The 23,344-nt window shown below is 40.3% G+C and overlaps 1 protein-coding gene across 1 annotated transcript in view; it reads left to right on the plus strand.

Moving 5' to 3' along the window:
- The window catches only part of Dachs (unconventional myosin-IXb-like dachs), a 102,784-nt gene that overhangs the window by 78,511 nt on the left and 929 nt on the right, over nt 1–23,344 (plus strand). Inside the window, exons 3-16 of the mRNA XM_076805922.1 lie at nt 3,350–3,636; nt 12,780–12,951; nt 13,028–13,200; nt 13,933–14,092; nt 14,869–14,985; nt 15,817–16,052; nt 16,143–16,332; nt 17,025–17,302; nt 17,415–17,604; nt 19,426–19,597; nt 19,879–20,090; nt 20,825–21,087; nt 21,780–22,052; nt 22,531–22,630. Coding sequence (XP_076662037.1) covers nt 3,350–3,636; nt 12,780–12,951; nt 13,028–13,200; nt 13,933–14,092; nt 14,869–14,985; nt 15,817–16,052; nt 16,143–16,332; nt 17,025–17,302; nt 17,415–17,604; nt 19,426–19,597; nt 19,879–20,090; nt 20,825–21,087; nt 21,780–22,052; nt 22,531–22,630 — 2,823 coding nt within the window. The remainder of the gene's footprint in view (nt 1–3,349; nt 3,637–12,779; nt 12,952–13,027; nt 13,201–13,932; nt 14,093–14,868; nt 14,986–15,816; nt 16,053–16,142; nt 16,333–17,024; nt 17,303–17,414; nt 17,605–19,425; nt 19,598–19,878; nt 20,091–20,824; nt 21,088–21,779; nt 22,053–22,530; nt 22,631–23,344) is intronic.

Genomic DNA, 23,344 nt, shown 5'->3' on the forward strand with positions numbered 1-23,344 from the left:
CGAGCATGTGTATGCTCCCAGCGCTGCGTGTACTGTGCGTGCCGCATAAGAAGTCTCGTGGAAAGGAATGCGGGGCTGATTGGTCAGAGTGGAAGGGGCACGCCTCTAGCAGCTCTATTGGCTAAAGCGGTCGCACATGTAGCGTGTGACGTCAAAGCCTAAGCATTGACCTACTGGAGTGTCAACGGTGTGGATAGACGGAGCGAGCGAGTGCCCCCTTTGCCCTTGTGCCGTCTCGCGAGACTTCTTGCGAGGCACGGACAGTACCTACGTCAACATCGCATCATGCCACTATCATGCCCGATGCTCGGTCGGGCTGTTACTGTTGCCGCGTCGGCAAGGGTTTTAATCGTCATTTGGTCCGATCACCGCGAATTAAATCGAACCGTAACAGTATGTAGTAGTTGAAATAGTGACGTGTGCACGTCCGCGTGGATGCTCACGACTTCCAAGCTGCGGCGATCGGATTCGTTAATATTTAAACGGCGCGTAATATCGTCATTGCGGCGTTAATTCGCGATACGCTGCACGATCCTGAAACTGGTCATCAAAACATATCTACAATTTTCTCTCTCCTCCTCTCTATCTGTCTGGTTCTCTCTCTCCGTCTCCCACTCTCTCTCTCCCTCTATCTCTCTCTCTCTCTCTAGTTCCCTCTCTTTGTCTCCCTCGCAGCATGAAACGAGGGTTGATATTTTAAATAACCGACAGCGGCGAGCGATTTCTCCGCAAAATCATCGAAACGGTAAACGCGGCTGTTTACACAGCGGCTATCTCGACCGGTATTCCGTTTTATGATTTATTTACCATTTTTGACGCGGACCACGACCACTCGCTGCTCTCTTCTCTCTTGGACAAGTGAAAATAAATACAGGTGAATAAAATTCGCCGGTGGATTCGCCGTTCAATCCACCCCACGTTCATTTCGATCGGTGACGCTGCGGTCAATTCCGCCGAAAACGCGGGTAAAATTGAAAGAAAAATGCTGCCTGTCCTCGGAGACGAATCAACGTAAGTAGCATATATGTGGTTTATCTGAAATTTCCTGTTGGCTTTGTGTTTTGGCCTCTTAGTATAGTGATTTCTCTCTATGTGTCGCCAAGGCCTGGATGATAAACGTCGCGGAATTATCCCCACTATCGCGGGGTATACCCCGTGGGGGGCCCAGAAGCTCGAGAGGCCTCAGACGCCGAGGAGTGTAAATATAACACGGGGTATGTCTCCTGGCCGATATATGTCGCTGGTAAGACCCGTGTTGTTGACATATGTCGAGAATTCACTGTATTTCGGACATATTCCAGTTCGAATTCGAGGATCACTGGACTGTGCACTTTTGTGCAAGAACCACATAGAAACTCGTTTCTCCTTCCAACCATTCTAAAACATTGAAAATAGTATATCAATATCCATAAATATTTTCGATTACCATTTAAGAGCCACATAGAAACTGGTTTCTCCGTCGAACAATTCTAAAACATTGAAAACAGTGTACATATCAATATTCATTTTATATTTCACTCGTTTCTGTCATAAATGCATAAACTTCGCAATGATCAGAGTTCACGATGTTTCCAAATATTTCTATCATCTTTGTTCAAACCGTTTAACTAGCTTTGTCATACATTAAAATACTCGTTAATCTTGCACAAAAGAAATTAAAATAATGAAAGGAAGAAAGACATTTTTCTTCGACTCCTAGTTCTTTAAAAATTAATGTAGGAAATTTTTATTTCGCAATCTAATTGTAAAACGCGACACGACTGGCAAACTTTTTTCATTTTAGTGTACCACCCACTCGGGGCCATGGGGGTAGTTTCATAAGGGTGGCTTTCCATCGCATTAAGTGAAACAATGCTAAAGCAGAGTCTACGCGCCAAGAGAGTTTTAAAACGGTTTTGTTTATAACGAATAGGGTATAACTAACAAGTATACGAGTTTTGCCCCCCTTTTCCGGGCAAATTCACCACAGTGGCGGTCAGAGAATGAAAATATTTGCGCGCGTGCCGCCGAAAGCGGTTTACTCGACCCGCTTCGTCTGATCTCGAATTCTTTCCGGTTAATCGAGCCACGCGCGCGCCCCCGCAAAAGAGAGAGAAAAAGAGAGTAAACAGGAGAGAGACAAAAGAGGGAGAAAGAGAGAGAGAGTGAGTGAGAGAGAGAGAGAGAGAGAGGGAGAGAGAATTGCAAGCTACAGTTACCGGTCGCCATAGGATATCTGCTCGTCCCTCCCCATTATCGCCACGTCGCGTCGGTTTTCTGTTTACCTTTTTCTCCCTTTCGTTCGGTGGCTCTTTTCCCTTGACAGATATTTCGGCTCCTCGCCGCGGGCTCTGCCTTTGAAATCGACGTCCCCTTACGAGACGACCATAATATCGCGATCTGATACACGGGAAGAAATGAACACGGTATCGCACAATTAGTTCTAAAAGTTTTGAAAATGTACACACATTGGTAATGCTAGAGTATCTGTCGCAGGAATTGATAATTGATCGATATAACAAATAACTTCATGTACGCAAAACATTTATCCTACAACGTTGATAGTAACAGAATTTCTACAACGATTATACCAGTACGAATTACATATAGTTTGTCCATACTGAATTAAAGCGAAGCGGAATCCTCTGCATCAGAAATTGCGTGGCTTATAATCAGTCATCATTAGTGTCCATTTGTTAACGAAGCCGTGTGGAATCAAAGAGTAGAATGCAAAGGACACGGAGAATAATATTTGCGTTTATAATGTAAAACAAAGAGAACAGTCACAGCATCAGTGGATCAGATTTAGCTCATTTCAACACTGTTGTTGTTGATTCCTGTATAAATTTTGGTGCACTTAAACTTGAAATTTTTGTTCTTTTTTAGAATTTCTACGTTTTAGAATATTCACAATTGTTTACACTACTGTCCCCAAAATTCTATAAAAATTGAAACTCACATGAAGGAGACAAATTAACCTCTCCAAAGATACTCTCAATTATTTACTATCAATTAGCTGCATGTTACGACCTAGACAACAATCACACACATGGATGTTAACATTTCGTCAGGTTATTCACAATTTATTTTTGTTCAATCGATGCCCATGTCAATTTTACACAGTGTACCAAATTGCAGTGAAATTAACACTGACTATTTTACATTCCCTTATAAAAATAACAAGAATCGATCTATTCAAATTTTTAAGTATTTTTTAAATAATATATAGCCCAAGAAAGACATTTTAAATAATTCCTCATGGACGCACCTTTACAATAATCTTAAATTAAAAATATTAGAACTCTAGTGTTAAAAATGAGTCCCTGAAGGAGAAGTTGAAGAAGTTAAGATTGGTCTCTGTTCTTTGTAGATTTGGACCCCCCGAAACGCCATAATGGGATCCCAGACGATGGTATAGTGTCCTGCGTGACGGCCCTGGGCTGCTTACGATCGCCCCCGATCTCGAGCATCATCGCAGACGTGAAGAACGCGAAAAGCAACCAGGGTCAGCATCGATGTCTCCCGAAGGGGACCACGAGCTCATCGGGGCCCGCGACCTCCACGGCCTTGGACGACCTCATTCACCTGCCGGGCCCCCTAACGGAGGACGCGGTCCTCAAGTGTCTTCAGGCCCGATTCTGCGCGAAGCAGTACCACGTAAGTCAACACAATGTTCATTTACTTAATCCATATGGTCAACACTTTGCCTATCATTCATAATGCAATTAATTTAATCCTGTTTAATTAGCCTATCGTGCCCAGAAATGGCAACGTCAATTTTTTAATTGTTTTTATACAAAGATGACTGTACTATTCATATTAAACAGCAAACATATTTTAATTTACGAAATGTAATTAAATGGAATCGAACTTTTTGCATTCTGAAAATCCTAATAAAATTCGATTTCTTCGAATATGAAATTGAATTTCTGATCCTAATTGAAACATTTGGCGAATCATTTGTCACCTACCGCGCGATTCAAATATCCTGTCATATGTACGAAATGAAAATAGCTTGAAAATTGATTTCCTACTGGCTGAAAATAATTTTTGTAGGATATGGCTATGAAGGCAGTCAAAGTGTTAAATAGATGATTAAAAAAGCATGGCCGTCAACATGTTCGTGCATTTAATTTTGAAATGGTTTAGGTACCTTTTCCAAATGCCGATCTAAACGATTAAACATTTATCAGAGGATCGTAATAAATCGCAATGCGCTCGTAAATACACCATTTCGAGTTGTCGGTTCATTTTGGGGAATATTCCCAATGCAATTTAGGAAACTTTCAGTAGCCTGGTACAATATGTTCATGCTCGGGTATAGTTTTGGATCGTTGGGATTTGTCGTTAATTTTTAATAGCAACTGGAATTATTGATGCTCTCGATGCAGTTTTGGTTCATCAATAATTCCCAGCCGAAGGAAAGCAGGATTGTTGACCAGTGTTCCCTGTTCTGACTATTTTAGCAGCGAGGATTTTCGCATAAATCCGATCAATTTCCCAATTGAGATCAATCGGTACCGGGATGAGGAAATTATGTTAGCTAACTAACGTAAGCTGAAGGAGAAATAATGTGATCAAGTTTTACGTGGAGCGTGCGCTATACTTCCTGCAATGGTTATTTACGCTGAATTTGATGTATTTTATTCATACGGATGATTAATTAAGTTGTGGCATATTGAATACTGAAAATGTAGGACCATGTTTGGTTAAGGACGCAAATGCAATTGCAAATAGAAATTACGAGCCGATAGATGGTAGGAAATGATTTTATAAATGTTCTATTTCTTGCCACAGCGGACACCTCTGCAGTTTATTCCATTTATATGAAGGAAATTGATCCCGCTTTGATATATTAAATATTGCAAATGCAGAACTAGATTGAGTTACCGATGCACATGCAACTGCAAATAAATGTTACAAGAAAATAGACGGTATAAACTACGTTGTATTTTCTGCCTCCGCTGTTTCTGCAATTTATTGTATTTTTATTGAAGGAAATTGATCCCTCTGTAATATACTGAATATTATTCGTGCAGAGTTGGATTTAATTAACGATACACATGCAATTATTATTTAAGGTTACAACACAAAAGACGATATAAAATGATGAAATCTACATAATTTAATTAATTTCATTGGCTTTATTTAAATACTGAAAATGCAGAGTTCGTTTAGCGATTCGTGTACAACTACAAATACAAGTCACAAGAAAATGGCCAGTATAAAATGTTTTAATACTGAAATCAGCAAACATGTATTAATATTTATAATCAATCAAATTATAAAAATGTTACTGAGGAAGACTATTAGTTTAACTATCCTTAAACTATGGTTGTATTATAATCAAATTTAGTATTGTACAAATTTTTCCATTCTGTATTGCAAGATTTCCTTCGACTAAAATACACATCTAGCATAGTACTAAATACTGTAAAAATTTGAACTTGATAGCTGCACTAAATTCTAAGAAAAAAAGAACACGAGGTTACCCTAATTCAGCTGCCAGCTTCTATTTTTTAAATCCAGACACATCAAAGCTCTGCACAACTATCCACAAGAACCGTGATCAATTACTAAAATCTTGTAACCTCGAACCAATTCATAAGACCATCGACATATCCACCGTTTGCTCAAACCTGTTGCGAAACACAACCCAATTTATGCAACAGCAGATTTTCCACGAACAACGTGCGTCGATGGCTCCAGGTACGAAAGAGTGTGCAAAATATCGGGACAGGGTAATTTATCGGCGACAGGACGCGGAGGAGTCTTCGCTAAACGTTGGCAGAACATATCTAAATCGGGGAATCTCGATTGGTCCGTGGCGAATCGAAGCATTCATCTCAATTAGAAGGCCCGCGAACTTATCGTGTCCGCGGACGAGCTACACGCTTCGCTATCGAGGCGCAGAGTGATCGATGCGCGTTGCGATTTTCTCCAGAAGAGAGAGAGAGAGAGAGAGAAAGAGAGAGAGAGAGGGAGGGAGAGAGAGAGAGGGAAAGCACGAGCTGCGAATTTCGCTGGCAAATCGTCCCAACCGAGCCTGAAAGCGTTTCCTGGTCCCCCGGAGCCGATTCCGAAGCGTCTTCCTCGATACTCGACGCCTAATTGCACCTCCGCAGTGCTTCTCGTCGAAATATCACCTCTACCAATAAAGCCAGTCGCGAGAGTCGCGATTTATTCGCGAAACTAGACGCTGTGGCCCGGTTAACGATGCCAGACACTGTTATACGATAACTAGACTGCCGCAAGTTGCGCTATTTCGCTTTTAAGGAGGCATAAACAGGTCTGGCTTAACGCCGTCTGCGAAAATGCCATCTTTGGGAATTTTTTTTGGAAAAATCAGGGATACCTTCTTTCAAAACGAGCATCTTAGTTGAAAATGCATATATTGGGCTACCTGTAGGAATTTTTTCGTTGCGCCATTTTGCTTTTAAGGCGGTGTAAAGGGGCTTGACTGATAACGTCGTCTGCGAAAATGCCATCTTTGGGAATTTTTTTTGGAAAAGTCGGGGGTGCCCTTTTTCAAAACAAGTATCTTAGTTGAAAGTGCATATATTGGGCTACCTATAGGAATTTTTTCGTTGCCCAATTTGACTTCTAATTGGATGCACTATCTCTTGACTATTGATTTCCATAGAAAAAGAAGGAAATTTCTGCTTGGTTCCTGTTTCTTGCGACTGATGCAGATAATTGTTTGTTGTGCATAAAAGTTCACAGTGTACCTACATCTGTTGAAAAAATGTTCTGAATATTCTTGGAACGTCTTTGTGTCTCCGTGTGATCTTCACTATGCAGAGGCGATGCTCAGCCCCGGGAACGTGCTAAATGATTTCTCATCGGGGTGCGCAGAGGTCGTGGACGAAGTTCAGATTCTCCATCCCCGAATCGTCTGGGAAGTGTCTGATGAAGTGCTCCCGGGGGGCCCGTAACCAGAAAAAAAGGGGGGCACGCGTTAAGGAATGCCGGGGAGAAATTAAAACGCGGAGCACGATAATGGAATGCGAGCGTGCCAGCTGCGCGTGCTGCTCTGCGACCAGCCAAGCACGGGGCCAAGCAGGGCCAAGCAGAGCCAAGCTGAGCCAACGCCTGAGACAAGGGTGAATTCTTAATGGGAAGAAGCGCTCGAAGAAGATATCGTCGGCGCAACGAGACAGAGAACACCCGGGGAATTGTATTAGCTTGTCACCTATGAAACGCTCGTTTCCGCCTGGATTAAACCCTAAGAACTTTCGAACATCTTCCACCCGCTAATCTACTCCTAATTAATTACAATTAGACTGGGGATCTTTCGCGAAATTAGAATCTTGCTTCCCCGATTGCTACATGCTGCGACAAGAGACAAGCATGTTCCTTTTCTTCAAGATTCTCAGATTTAATTCTTTGACTTCTCTGATCTTTTTATTGTTTTGCGTGTGACCTATTTTTGTTATAAATGCATAAAATCCACAGTCTGGTTATAGTCATTTTTGAATTCAATTCATTTCTGAATTTTAGATTTCTTCAATTTCAAAAAATACCCGATAATATTAAGAAAATTAACCCAGTACAATTTCTGTTTTTTGGCATATTTTCTGTCTATATTATAAATAATTTTGACTCTTTACGAAGACATAAGCCCTTGTGATCGTAATAGTGGTGCACATTGACAAAAATGGTATTTTTCTGTATCAGTCAAAACAGCTAAAAATTGTCTGATTATTTTGCTGTGTAGAAAAACATTTTTCAAAAGTCCATGGTCTCCAAGATGTATCAGGTATTGTCCAATCTTTCTGGTTAGTACCTGTTATTCACGGTTGTTATTCGCCCGCAATTATACTCACACGTCTGTGAGTAAACATTTTTCAGAATCGTTAGGACAGAGATGCGCACAGAGTGCATCTACCATTGTAAACTGCAGCGAAATATTTGGGCGCATTTGGTGCGTGGCGGCATTTTAATGAAAGCGGTTCTTTAGCGCCGCTGTTCTTTCAGGACACGAAGGGGTAATAGGCTTTTTAATGACTACACCGTGTCAAAAAGAAGCTTAATAATTTTCTTTTGAGCAGCAATCCCAAAAGAAATTATTATGTTACTCGGAACTGAAGTCATGGCGGGCCGCGATTGAAATTGCTTTCGCCACAGGAAAATTCATTAACGCGTCTTAACTTGTTTACCTTTAAATACACGTTGGCCGGAAGTATTACAGAAAATATAAAAAATTTTTCACGCCTCTACAACATTTCCAAAAAAATTACTCATTACAATTAGCATCGTTGCAATTCGTTTGCTGTTTTGCTCTGGCTCCAAAAAATTGGATTTTTGGTTCGTAAACCCTCAGTTTTCAAACGTAATTTGTCCCCTGCTGTTAAGTTGACAGAATGATTAAACAGTCTTAAAATGAATGATTAAATAAATTAGAACAAATTTCCTCTTTCAAGAAGAGAAAATTTGCCGTGACAAAATGAAACAAGGTTAAAACAAAATTAAAGAAACATTACAACAAATATTATTCGCAGCGTTCATATACAGGGCGCCCCATTTGAATCACTACTGCAATCATATTTAAAGTAAAATATCTCCCAAAGTGATAGTTTTTCGACATAAATAGCTTAGTACATTCTCATTCAGAATATCGAGATGCATCGAATAGTGCATAAAAAATTATATGACTCCATTAAAAAAAAATGAAGACGACCTTCGTGTGTCCTTCATGCGTACACTTACAAACAAAATAGCGACACTGAATTACACCCCCCTCGAAACAAAAAAAGTTTCGTATGAAACATTTTTTCAAATAACGAATCATTCTGGAGATAATCGTATTTATTGATTAAAATGGGACGCCCTGTATAATAGATAAATCAATGTACAGAATGCATCCTATCGTTTCAAAAAAGGAATGAAAAATAAGTAACCCAAGGAACAGACGAGTATGAATTCACAATTCTTAAGATCGTAAAAACGCATTCGTAAGCAATTAATCAATGAATTTATTTCTGTGGACATGCATTGCGATGAAAATTGCTAAAAATCACTAAAAATCGAAGGAAGTACATTCTCGTTATTTTTACAAAGTGGTATAAAAAGGTCTAGTTTTAGTGTACCGTAAATCAATCGTTAATGAACAGGGGCAAGGAAAAAATGCACGCTGGTGGAAAGTGGAGTGTCTCCAGGATATCGATTAGATCCGATCGCTTTATTATTCAGCCCGCGGGACGATTAAGCGTGGGTTGCCGAGAGATTCATACGAGAAATCGTAATTCCCGGTTTAATTGGACCCTCGCACTTTCTCGATCGAGTTACGACCACCTTCCGGGTATAGAAGTCCGATCCCTGGTCTGATCTTTAGATACAGCCGAACGCGTAGATCATGTTCTCGATCTTCTGTCCACCAGGTTTTTCCTCTGTCAAGTTTATTCCTGTTTCTTTCTCCTTCTTCTCTTTCTGCCGCATCTCCTCTGTGTTTTCTGTTCTTGTGTTTCTTTTCGTTCTGACCTATTCCCCTCTCTTCTTCTCTTTCTCTCTTGCTATCTTCTTGTTTTTTCATTCTTCTCCGACGAGTGAGGTGGACGCGGGTAGCGATGGCTTTGAGTTGCTCTTTTAAAAAGCTGTACAAGCGTTGACATCGTTGCATTCGGGAAGGGATCTCACTTAAATTCATTTGAATCCTGTACAGAGACACTTTATACTTATTGAATACGATACTACAAGCGAGACTGTATCTGTGTTTTAAAATGGCCATTTTTAATGTTTGTAAAGTGACAAACAGGAGAAATGCATTCAATAATACGCAAGAAATAAATTCGACGGTTTAATGCTCACTGTTGAATTTTATCAATAAATGTACTCCTTTATTTTCGATTTAATTGTTGCACCAAAAATGTATAAATTCAACAGTAGTTTTTATATACATAGACTAACAATATATTTAATTCCGGAAAGCAGTTGCGATTAGAATGTACAAATTACATTAAAAATTGTTCAGTTTCTGTTAGTGAACACACTGACAAATACATTCCTGAAGAAATGTACAAGATAAATGTTGAATTGTTGCTAGATAAGCATAAAAGTCATCACACATTCCCAGTCTGCAGATCTTCACACACAACAGAGATTGTCGTCATCAATTTCAACAAACAAGCCAAAAATAATAGTTTTTCTCAAATTCTGTTAATCTGTCCACTATTTTAAATGTCACCTGCACATTATGTATAATACATGCATAGTTCAGCTACAAATAAAATCCAATACACTATAGTCAATCTACAGGAACGTGTCTTTTAATTATACGTCATCTTCGATCCAAAATGGTCCAATTAAATGGTTTCAAATCGCTTTCTCGGGGATGGCGCTGCGATCGGAGGTAATCGTGGGCCCCACACGACCCAGTTGTTCGAAAGCTCGGATCAGCGAGTCTCCTGGGCCCATCACTAGGTGCCGGGCCCGTCGCGGGACCGGTTCTCTCCCTCCCCGTGGCCGTTCGGCCGTTTTTCACCTTTTTGTTCGTCCTCCGGCGTGTTGCTTTCTCTAGGTGGGCTTCTAATAGGTACCAAGGCCCGCCAAAGCCTCGCCGCTCCGTAGCCTGTTGCACCACCCTGCGCTCTTTGTCTCCGTCTTCTCTCCTTCGTCTGTGACCCCCTGGCCCCTTCACCGTTCTACTACCTTCTACCTTCCGTACCTTCTCCACCCTAACTGTCCCGATTTCTAAGTCTCTACGACGCTCGCAAGGTACGAGGCTTCTTTTTATCCATCTCCCGAGGATATTATTCGAGGAAGACCGCAGGATCCCGCGAACTCACCTATCGATCCCGAAGAGGGATCGTTTATCCCTCGATCTATGGCGATCTACACGCCCCTGTCGCCCAGTTTGCACTTGGTCCTCGATCGTGTGGCTCTTCGTTGAATGCTGCGTGCATTTTTTGGAATTAATTTTCTAGACTGAAGATTTTTAGAGGTTGCTGGTGTGTTCGAAATTGTGATGCCGAGAAGTATATGTAAACTAATGAATATTAACACTGTGTTTAGGTTATTTGTATCGCAGAGGATTTTCTCGTTGACGAAGTGAAATTTGGTCTTTGATTTTGGGTTTTGGAAAATGATCTGTAAAAGTAGAACTTCGTTTGAAGATCTGCAATTCGATTATTTGCTACGCTTGTCACAGAGCCTGTAATTTAATAGTGCAGCTTCCGCTTCGCACTGTTGTCACCTGTGTGTATCAGTAAATTTTGTAGTACAGAAATTACAGTTTTTAAAATTTTCTATTCGATTTTTATAACTACCTGCAATCTCCTCTACATAGAACTGTAATACATAACAGTTGAAAGTTCAGTAATGAACGCGTGGCTAATTTTTTTTTATCATAAATGGCTCACAGTGAAAATTAAGAATAAGAGGAGAGAGCTAATTGATATTCTCCTCTCCGTATAGTTCAAAGAGCTTGAAATAGTGGAACATACTGCGGCCTCAACTATCGGACCGTTCTCGATTCAAAGGATCATGTTTGCTCTCGTAGACGATCTCTAGCACTAGTCTGGAATAGGCGACTGTCGACTTGACACCATTAACATGATAACAACGATCCATGACTAATATTCTCAAACACTTTCTATCGCTCGTGCGGACGCCGAAATCGAATCACTTCTTGTCTGGATAGTTGACGAACGACATTCCTTGGGAAACCGGAGTTTGTTTCTAGTCGCACGTATTACAATAACCATAATAATATACTGCAATCTATCGTCTAGATTCCTTCCTCAATTTTACTCACCAAACTGCGGATCTTTATGCAAAATAAAAAATGTTTGTATTGATTGCAAGTCACAGAAGCGAAACAAAAATTTGTTTCCTCTTCTAATTAGTTTATTAAGCTGAAACCAATACGCTGATGTCCTTAAATCTTTTTAATATGTCCACTGTTTTAAATTGTGCTCACCGATTTTTGTTATAAATGCATAAAATCCGCGGTCTATTAATCACTCTTCAAAATTGGATTAAGTATTCTAGTTTAATCGATACTAGACTGCGGATTTTATGGATTTATGACAAACCCCATTTTGGGTAGAAGGAGCAGAAAACAGTAAAATCATTAGGAGAATTTACAACTATTATTATATTATTCTCAACATATTGGACCTGTTAAGAAGGCGACTCAATTTTCACTTTGCTGCAGTTCGTTGCTATCCAAGTATAGAATTTTTATTTTGCGTAAAGACTAGTACAATTCTCAATGTCTGTTCCACGTTAAAAAGAAACTCAAAAATCTTCTACTAAATACTACACCTGGAAGAAACAATTGGATTAAGTTTCTGAGAGTTTATTGTTACTTCTACAATTGCCATTGCTGTTGAATAATTCTTTAAGAAATACTCAGCTGTAAATTGCAAACGTTCGAAATATATTAAGTAGTGCCTGGTGAATAATGTACTATAAATACGTAAATGAGTATGTTTCTGAAAATTGTTTCATGGCCCTCAGAACACGAGAAGCGTTCAATTCAGGAAATAAAAAATTCCTTACAGTAAAAATAAAGCAGAGAGTCTATTAACAAATTCGCAATTGCCACAACCACCCGAAAGTACATTTAAGGTACTTTGCAACATTTTTGCATCGTATACAGAACAATGAAATGGTAATTCTGAGACGATTCAGTCCAGCTCCATTTCAATCGAGTGTTGGAAAGGACCTAAACGCCGTGAAAAAACATTGTATGCAGAAGGTATAGCAATTTGATTGGCCGCTATGTCTTCATCAGCCCGCGAGAGGGTTCGAGCGCGAAATTGATAATCGCGAGAGTGGATAATGGGAACCCATTTCAGACAAACGTGGGCCCCATTCTGGTCTGTATCAATCCTTATACGGACGTCGGGAATCCATTGACCTTAACGAGCACCAGGGCCGTACCACTGGCGCCCCAGCTGAACAAAGTCGTCCAGGAAGCCGTTCGCCAGCAATCGGAGACCGGCTACCCTCAAGCCATCATTCTTTCCGGTAAACCTAATACCTTTCACCTTTTTTCCAACACAATTACGAAGCAACAAGCCAAGACTTCTCGCAATTTCTTCAGGAACCAGTGGGTCGGGGAAAACTTATGCCTCCATGCTGTTGCTGAGACAGCTGTTCGATGTTGCTGGGGGTGGACCTGAGACTGACGCATTCAAACACCTAGCCGCTGCCTTCACTGTCCTCAGGTCTTTAGGATCGGCGAAGACTGCTACCAATTCGGAGAGCTCTAGGATAGTATGTAGACTGTTTTGAGATTTGAAATTTTGTCGATAGTTTTGGCGGCTTGTTGGTAGATGATGATGCATAGGCTGCGGATCTTTATGCAATATATTGGGTCATTGCAAAAGTCTTGATACGATTTTCGGTGTCCTAAAAATGTTGTATTTCCTTCAAAGGGGTGATACCAGTAACTTTTTCCTTTGCGAAAATGTTCTCCGCTGCTTTGTGCCGGAGTTATTAAGGAAAAACGCGGACCAATCAGAGCGTGGCTACTGCGGACGGATCCCAGCTCGGCCAATGCCAACACCACCTTCAGCTTTCACCATAACTCCTTAACAAAGAGGCTGAGAACATTTTCGTAACGGAAAAAGGTACTTCAAATGGCCTCCGGAATTAACCGTTTAACGGAAATGGTTTTGGACACCCTGTATACCATTTCTTCAATGCAATCCCACTGTTACAGGAACAATAGCATCTGTTGGAAACGTGTCGAGACTTTTGCAATGACCTAATAAAAATTGTCTGTATCAGTTGCAAGAGAGAAACTGTATCAGTTGTTGAGAGAAACTCAATAGAAAGTTCGTTCTTTCTTTAATAATTTTAATAGATTGAAAATGTGTAGATTGTTCTATCATCGTTCCTAAATTCTTTCCATCTTCCCATTATTTTATATTGCATTTGTTCATTTTTGTCATGCATAAAATCCGCAGTCTAATGATGTTTGTTGACGATGTATGTTTCCTTCAGGGTCACTTCATCGAGGTCCAGGTGACGGACGGCGCTTTGTACAGAACGAAGATTCATTGTTACTTTTTGGACCAGACGAGAGTCATTAGGCCACTCCCTGATGAGAAGAACTATCATATTTTCTATCAGATGCTGGCTGGGCTGTCCCACGAGGAACGAGGTAGATTGTTAAACATTTGGTATATTTGTTAGAGACAATCGGAATGACGAAGTATAATTTATAGTTTCATTTAGTAATTTTGTTTCCCTTAAGAACACAATGAAATATATTATTTTGTCTTCTTTGTGATTGTCCGGGTTCATTTTTGTTGTTTTTGATTTGATTTTTAAGCTGTTTTTAGTTTTGATGAATATTATGGATTTTGTTAACACTAGGTTTACGGGACCCGTCAAAATGACGGATTCTAATATTTTTAATTTACGATCATTGAGATTGTAAAAATGGCTCCATGAGGACGACAAATTTATTTCTTCGGGCGTAGGGTAAGGGACCCAATTACTGTGGGGTGCCAATTACTATGCCTATATTAATTATACTTATTTTTAAAGTACAATGAATATTAAAAAAGATATTACATTTTTTCATTAAAATCAGTTAATATATATGTTAAATATCTCTTTTTTATATTCATTATGCTTTACAAATAAGTATAATGAACGTAGGCATAGTAATTGTGTACTTTAACCTACATTTTAAAAAATGACAAAAATTTGGATAGATATATTGTATTGTTGTTTTTATAAAGTAATGAAAAATAGTCACTTTTAGTGCTCCGTAAACCCAGTAGTAATGAAATTGTGGACTCGTTCTTGATTTCAATTGTGATATTTTAGAATTAATAAGTTTTATTAATGACGTTGTTTGGTATATCGGTATTTGGTGTAGTTATTTAACTATAGAGCATCCACAGTGATCCTTATTGCACGATGTTCTAGTGAAACTTAACTTAGAGGGTTACAACTTGAAGAATCTAAGGTATCTCCAACATGGCGACACTAGGCAGGATGAAGCCGAGGATGCCATTAGGTTTCAAGCTTGGAAGGCATGTTTAGGTATGCTCAAAAGTTTGTACCATATACTATTAAATGACACAAAATGTCAAATTCATAGTGGATTAGATTCAGATTCTGAGGAAGATTTTAAACTTAATAGACTGCTCGTTTTCTAGAATAAAACGCTACATTCACTCATTTCTTATGTATTCATTTATTTATTCAACTTGTCGTTCTATAACTACATTTTCTTATGAAATAGCTCGTGTTAGTTTGCTTTAATTTCCTACCTGTATCATTGATAATGTAGATTCCTACCTGTAATTAGATTTATAATTAGACAATTTTTTGATCCTCATGCAAAATAAAAATTGTTTCTATTGACGAACACAAACCAAACAGGAAAAGAAGTACGTTATAGCTACTGAATGAATACCACCTACTCATTTTTATTATGAATGCATAAAATCTAGTCATAATGAAGCTCCATCACAAAACAATGTGAAATACTGTCCCAGGACGTTGTTTTACATTTTCCCATGAACTGGCTCCTTTTAGTTGTTCACCGTAACTTCCTCCCATTCTTATACATAATTTGTATCATCGGCATTGCATTTAACACTAAACCTACCAAGCATTAACAGTATCTGGTAAATATTGCCTTATAAAAATGGCAACCCTAAATTTATTGGGATCGTCCATAATTTTCCATATAATAAATGCTTGGACAAGGAAATTTATTCCAGTATTCTCCGTAAATGAATTTTTATAATTTCAATCATTGTAAAATAGAGAACCGGTCATTTGACCGTGGTAGGTTTAGTGTTAAATTGGTCAGAGTGAAAGACACATTATCACAGAACAATGATTTGAATTAAAAAATTGTTCCAGGCGTGCTAGGCATACCATTCCTCGACGTAGTCAGAGTTCTAGCAGCGGTGCTGATCCTGGGAAACGTTGGTTTCACGGATCGTCCAGGTGTGGAGGTTGGTGTGATAGGTGAAAATGAACTATCCTCCGTAGCAGCCCTCCTAGGAGTCCCTCCACCAGCTCTGCTGAGAGGCCTGACCTCGAGGACGCACAATGCTCGAGGGCAACTGGTCAAGTCGGTCTGCGACGCGAATATGGTACTGTGTAATTGATTGTCCGCGATTATGCGAGTTATAACTGCTGCCCTGTCGGTGCCGAACCATGCTGAAGGGTCTTTGTTTACGCAGTCTAACATGACCAGGGACTCGCTGGCGAAAGCGCTCTACTGCCGCACCGTGGCCACCATCGTCCGGAGAGCCAACAGTCTGAAGAGATTAGGCTCAACCCTTGGCACCTTGTCCTCGGACTCGAACGAGTCCGTGCACAATCAGGCCGAGGTCACCAGCCAGCATGCATCGACCATTGGCAGCTCGGCAGGTTCGTTAATTAGCATTAATTCATTTCATAGTTGAAAGGCTATAGCCGGGTTTGGGGGTCAAATTCGCCCCCGGCCCTATTTTAATCTAATTTAAACCATTCGATAGCCTACCAAAAAAGAGACCTTTCAGCCAAGTTTCAGCCCGATACCTCATCTGTAAGGGTAGTTATAGAGGAAAATCGAAAATCCAGTTTTTGGCCCGTTTTCCCCATTTAATGACAATTTAAAATTCTGAAAAACATCTGACACATTTCGGATACCAAGCCACATATTTTTAATCGTATCCCCATGATTTTAGAAAAATTTCCTGTAGACTGATTTTTGTTAGCATATTACAGAATAATTGAAAATACGAAACCCCTTTCACTTCTTATAGATGGTGACGTCTTAACCGACACCATCTATTTGACTAAATTCTCTTCGTACTTTTACAAAGAGCGTATTAAAAGAATTTGTCTGCAATACTGAACCACGCTTGAACACACCACGAAAAGTCTCTCGTCTCTGCATCATCTGATTCTTCTGCAATAAATTCCTAAATATGACCTATTTTCAATTGATTTACCTCTCCGACTTCCTTTAACGAGTCATTTCATAAAAATTGAGAGTGAAAACAGAATTATAAAATAAAGTCAAGGCAAGAGGACTTGGGGCTTCCTACCGATCAGATCCGATTTATGTCCGCAACCAGGTGGCACGGGTTCCAGGAGCATGACAGCGTTAAACAACGCAGTGAGACACGCCACGGACGGGTTCATCGGAATTCTGGATATGTTTGGATTCGAAGACCCTAAGCCAAGCCAGCTGGAGCACCTGTGCATCAATCTCTGCGCAGAAACGATGCAACACTTCTACAACACGCATATCTTCAAGAGCTCGATCGAGAGTTGTCGCGACGAAGGTATCCGATGCGACGTGGAGGTCGACTACGTCGACAACGTGCCATGTATCGATCTCATTTCCTCCTTGGTGAGTCGGTCTCTCAGAAAATAGTATACAAGGTCCAGTCCGCTTTAAACCGGAAGTGAGAGACCATGCGTGAAATGCATTGTCCATTAGGATTGTTGTTTCCGTTGCACAGCGCACCGGATTGCTGAGCATGCTGGACGTCGAGTGTTCTATCCGAGGTACAGCTGAGAGCTACGTCGCCAAAGTGAAGGTACAGCACAAACAGAACCCCCGGCTTTTCGAGCCTAGGACCGTCGACTGTAGATCCTTCGGGATCCAACACTTCGCGGGGAGAGTGACGTACGACGCCTCCGATTTCCTTGGTGCGTATTTAGCGGGTACCGATCTTCTAGCTTGCCGAAATCGACCGTGAAATCATGAAATCGTTCGTCGAAAATTTTCGACGAAACCTCCACACCCTCTAGACCAGCCATACTCGACCTGCGGCCCGCCAAGCTTTTATCGCCGCACAGTGCGGACAAATGGCCTATTTTTGGGCACATCTCTAATTTTGGTTATTAACGTATATATAATATCTTGTTAAATTTATTAATTATATTGGTAAATTTCAATTTCTGTGGTATATAGGTAAATTTAACAAAATATTAACAATTTTTAAAAACCGGATTTATTTTTAAACACTAACAAATTTAAAACGAAATTAGTAATAAATGAACCACATGTAACATTAATAATAAGAAACTTAAGCAAATCAGAATAGCAGTAAACAAAATGAAGAAACTTAACAAATCGTTATTCTCTATCCGCCTCATTCTCGGTATTTTCAATGTGATCCCCATTTACGTTCTTCCAAACAATCTCGATCTATCCTTACATTCTTATTACTTTTTCAATAGCTATAAAACATATATTAAAAACAAACTAAGAATACGTACAAATGATTGATATATAATTCTTACAAAATTGTATTACGCATAAAAATGATTATTATATGATTATTGATAACAATTTCCATCGTAATAGGCATTTCTTGCAAATGAAATGTATTTCATATCGTGATGTACACGAATATTAAAGTAAATTCCGCACTGTGACTGCGGCGGACAAATGGTAAAATTTTGAACAAAACTCCAAAATTGTTTACGAATGTATATGTATTGTTAATTAAACACAGAAAATGAAATTTAACAATACAACTAATAAATTTAAAAAGAAATTAACAAATTTTCCACAATAGATCCTAAAAGGAAGGGATGGGCGCTAGTTAAAAAGTTTATAAATTGAAATTAAGAGTAGCAGTTAGTTGCAAACAAAAGTATAAAATTCTTAAACTATAACAATATATCCGAATATGTAAAAAACTGAGGATATATTTTGCCGTTTTTGTTGTATGTTAATTTGAAGTTCTATATGCAATTAATAAATAAAACCACCGTTGAAAATTTATACAAAAAATAAATCTGCTTTATTAAATGTAAAAAGAATGCATATACCTTGGTGAGCACTTTCCATTATACAGAATTATTATTGCAACACTTATCTACAATTAATGTAATATTTATCGATTTTTGCCACTCTAGAGAGTTTTATGGCAAAATTTTTTCCAAAAATCTAAATTTAGTTACTAATGTACATGTAATGGTAATTATTCACAAAAAATGAAATTCAACAATAAATCTAATAAATTAAAAAAATTAACATAAGTTATGCATAAAAATGATTGTTGAATGATTACTAATATCAATTTCCTCCTAATATGCAGTTTTGTCAAAGGAATTTATCGTACATCGTGGTACACACGTGTAGAGAGACATGCCCCGCTTGTCCACTCTGTAATCTACATTGTTAGGCTATAGTCACACGCGCCGCGTGTTTATTTATTCATACGTTTGTGACAAAAATTGTGGCCCGAAAAAACAGGTTGAGCATGGCTGTTCTAGTAGAGTCTCCAAAAAATTGTTTTCACTGAAGAACTTGCCGAGCAGTAAAATTCGTATTGAATGCATAAAGGCAATCGAAAAGATTCTTTTATAAATATTTCAAGAGTTCGTCGTCCGCGAAAGTCGTACCTAAAATGCTTTAAAAGTTGACTGAATGAAAAGGTTGCAAGCGGACCCTTGCAGCGACCCAGTAGCAAGAGATCGCGAATGTAATTGAACGGTGGGTTTGTTGGTGTGCAAAAGATACGAACAAGGACGTGGTGCCGGACGACCTGGTGGCAGTGTTCTACAAGCACACCTGCAGCTTCGGTTTCGCAACACACTTGTTCGGCAGCGAGCTGAAAGCGTTGTACGCGAGCGACACGGTGCCCAGAGGCGTCAGCTTCCGGATATCGCCGACCTCCCACACCGACCTGTAAGGCATGACGTTGTATCCGGTCTGAACGGACACCCTCTGTCTCTCAATATTTCTCTCTTCATCTTTCTTTCCAACCTCCCCCCTCTATTTACTTTCTCTATTTATTCCAATATCTTGCTCTCCCTTTCTACTCCTGTCTCTGTCTGTCCACCGGTATCTCTCGCTGTCTATGTCTCCGTCTCCTTCTGTCCTTGTCTGTATGTACGATGCTCTCTGTCAGCCGTAACAGGGCGAAACGAAAATCACCGGGAATCGTCGACGACTGTCTCTGGTTTCAGTTTGAACGGGGACGAGCCAATCTCCACGTTGACTCAGGACTTCCACACGCGGCTGGATAATCTCCTGAGAACTCTCGTCCACGCCAGGCCCCACTTTGTCAGGTGCATTAGAAGCAACGGCACAGAAACCCCGCTGCACCTAGACAGAGGCGTGACTATGCGTCAGATACGATCCCTTCAAGTTCTCGAGACAGTAAATCTAATGGCCGGCGGTACGTCTTGAAACTACTCCCGACGTTCAATTTGCATGCTCGCTCGTCGCCCGACGACGACGTCAGACGTTCACCTGGCAGCGCTCCTTGTCGAACAGCTGTTTGGCTCGCCATATTAAATTAGCTTCGGTTATCCTACTCCAGAAAACTTTCATACCTTATCCTGTTCTCCGGAATTATTCTCGTAACACGGTTCGGCTAGCTCTTTGTGAAATTTTTATAGTTTCTTTTTTTTTTGGTTTAGACGGCCATTTAGAATTTAGACTAGTTCAGATGATGCTATTCTCGCACATTTTTAAAGAGGAAGCGTTTAGACTGTTTCTACGCGAGGAACTGGCGAAGCTACTTCAATTTAAAACGAAATAAAAATTGTCCACTTAAATTGCAAGGGATACATTTTTACTGGTCTGTGTTGCATGCCCATATTTGCCAAAAACTAAAGTCTTCAGTTTAGTAGTGAATACAGGTTTAGAGAATTGAGAATTAAGAATTTTTTGCTACTAAATACTTTGTGCACACGAGAACACAAAATAAGAGTTTCATTCGTTTGAAGAATTTGAATAGGGAAAATGTTAAGATGTCAGAGGTTTGAGACTGTTTGCGACACAGTCTCCAAGACCTCCAACTAGCCAGGATTAAGTGCATTGAGTCCGGTCGGGTTCAGACTCAATGGCGGCGCGAGATTGCTGATTCCAGGCGAGGCTGGCGTCATTCGGATGATTTTATGATCGCAGGATACCCCCATCGAATGCGTTTCAAGGCGTTCAACGCCAGGTACAGACTGATTGCGCCTTTCAAGCAGTTACGCCGGGCAGAGGAGCAGGCCGTCGAGGACACCAAGCTTATCCTTCAAAATGCTCAACAGTTGAAGAGCAAATTCGGCGCTAGCACCAGCTGGGCGTTAGGCAAGAGGCACATATTCCTCAGCGAGGGCATCAGGCAGCAGCTCGAGAATCTCCGGTCGGAAACCAGGCGAAAAGCTGCCACTGCGATACAGGTGAAGCATCCCTTAGACAATTTTTGATGTTGTTTGCAATCGAATCTCGTTCGTCGAGTCACGGTATATCACAAATTTATAAATTCCATTTTTACACGTCATACATACTATACAATTTTCACATTTTCTTGTGTCTCCGACTGTCAGCGTGTCTTAGAAAAATTTGTGTATAATACTGAATCATGTTGCAACACATTGCAAAAAGATTTTTAGGCCTATCCCATCCAGTTCGCCTGTAATAGATTCCGAAAGATTTCCTTTTTTTTTGTGGGACAAGATTAGAAATTCGTCAAAGGCTGGTCGATATTTCCGAAATTTACAATAAGTACTACTCAAGACAGCATAGCATAAAAATTTTTCTGCATTACTGAATCATGTCGGAACAAATTGCAAAAAGATCTTCATCTCCTAAAAACATAAATTCCTAAACACAGTATTGCTCTTTTGTACAATTTCAGAGATGGAACTCAATATATCCGTTTAAAGCAATTGATCAATAAGCAAGAACGCTGTTTTTTAAATTCTCGTATAAACACAACTATGGAAAAACACGATTGTTATTACTAATAATTGTTAAAAGAAAATTTAGGAGGTTAGGACTTCATTGTTCAATTGATTGTTTCGGAACAACTGAACTATTGTTTTTTTTCCTCAAAATTCTATGACTTGACCATCACTCTGAATATCACCAGGCGACGTGGAGGGGATGGAGGGTGCGAAGAAGATGGCCGCTTAGGAAGCCGACGCTCGGCGTGACTTCCGGTTTGGGTCAGAAGAAGCCGCAGCAGCCGACCTCGGCGGCCACCGGAACCGTTCAGAGGAACGTGACGACTTCCGGTGGCACTGGAACCGGAACTAGACCGAGGCCACAGCCAATCGCTGGCACACCACCCCCAGACCCGTCGGAGAAGTGTGCGGACCAGAAGATGATCCAACAAACGTGTACCCTATTCGGTCTGGACCTGGTGAGAACACTTCGACACCTAACTGTGCGAACCTGTCGCATAAAGAGTCTGATTAAAACACTCATGGAGAACGATTGTGGTTAATACACTGGAAAGGAGCACTTTAAGATCTTTAATCAGAACCGATTAAAACCCTTTGAAGGGACGGTTCTGATTAAAACCCTTTAACCTCTTAAGCACGGCGCGCTTGTCCGCAACTCTCTCTCTCGGGTACGGCGCGCTCGTCCGCGGAGGGCACAAAAGCCGCTATAGTGGCGTTGCCGTTCAAACTGATGCTTTCCACGGAAGCCGCTGTAGTAGCGTACAGTGCTTAGGAGGTTAAAGGGACGGTTCTGATAAAAATTTTTATTTTACATAAAAATCCGGGGGCTATTTATTAAATTTTTGAAGCCGTGGGTAAGACACTCGTCTCTTTTCGGAACCGCGGTGACCGCAACGGAAGAATGCGTGTTTTGAATCTCCAGAAACTTTGTTTCAGGAACGACCGCCCCCAGTGCCACCCAGCAGGAGCTACACAGTGACAGGTAATACGAAATTGGGCTACCCGCAGACGAGGATCATGAAGATGCCATTCCCAGGTAAGAGCCGGTTGCATCTTCTCCTTGTGAAAGACTCGCGCGACACGCTTTTTCTTCCTCTACTCGTTCTTCGTCTTCTTATTCCTCTTTTGTTCTCGTTTCTTTGTCGCTGCGTTCTCTATGTGCGATGCATCTGACGTTCTCCTCGCGAAAGTTTGCTGATGCGGTCTTGTTGGCCGACGAATCCGCCATTGTTCGGAATCGTCGCGATAAAACTTGGATCGCTGATGAAAAGCTTTCAAAACTTGCTCTTCTCGCTTGCACGGATCTGCTTGGGCTTTCCGATCGTTCGTGCAACCGCCGGTTTTGTTTTGCAAGCGACTCCGTGGACACTTTCTTCCGGCGTCAGTGTTTCTGCTTTGTTTTAATATTTTTTTCTTCCGCGGCTTTTAGGCGGTCGGCGATGCTGATTGTGAGGATGATCGCTATTTTCTGCTCCAGTTAGACTGTATTCGACTGTCGCGGGACTACCTTCCTTGTTGAAACGATCCAAAATTGTCAAATCACTATTTTTATTACAATCGCTTATCGAGGGACTTATATTGCGAGAACGATAGCAATTTTCGTTTTTACTCTATTTCAATTTTTACTCTAGTCGATTATCGTATCTTTTCAAGGACACCGTAACATTTGAATAATTAAAAAATCCTATTATATATTTTGAACTGATTAAAATGATTTCGAAAGAAAATACAGTAAATTCTCGATATATGT

This window comes from Halictus rubicundus, chromosome 2, assembly GCF_050948215.1.
Source record: "Halictus rubicundus isolate RS-2024b chromosome 2, iyHalRubi1_principal, whole genome shotgun sequence".
NCBI classification, from domain to species: Eukaryota; Metazoa; Arthropoda; class Insecta; order Hymenoptera; family Halictidae; genus Halictus; species Halictus rubicundus.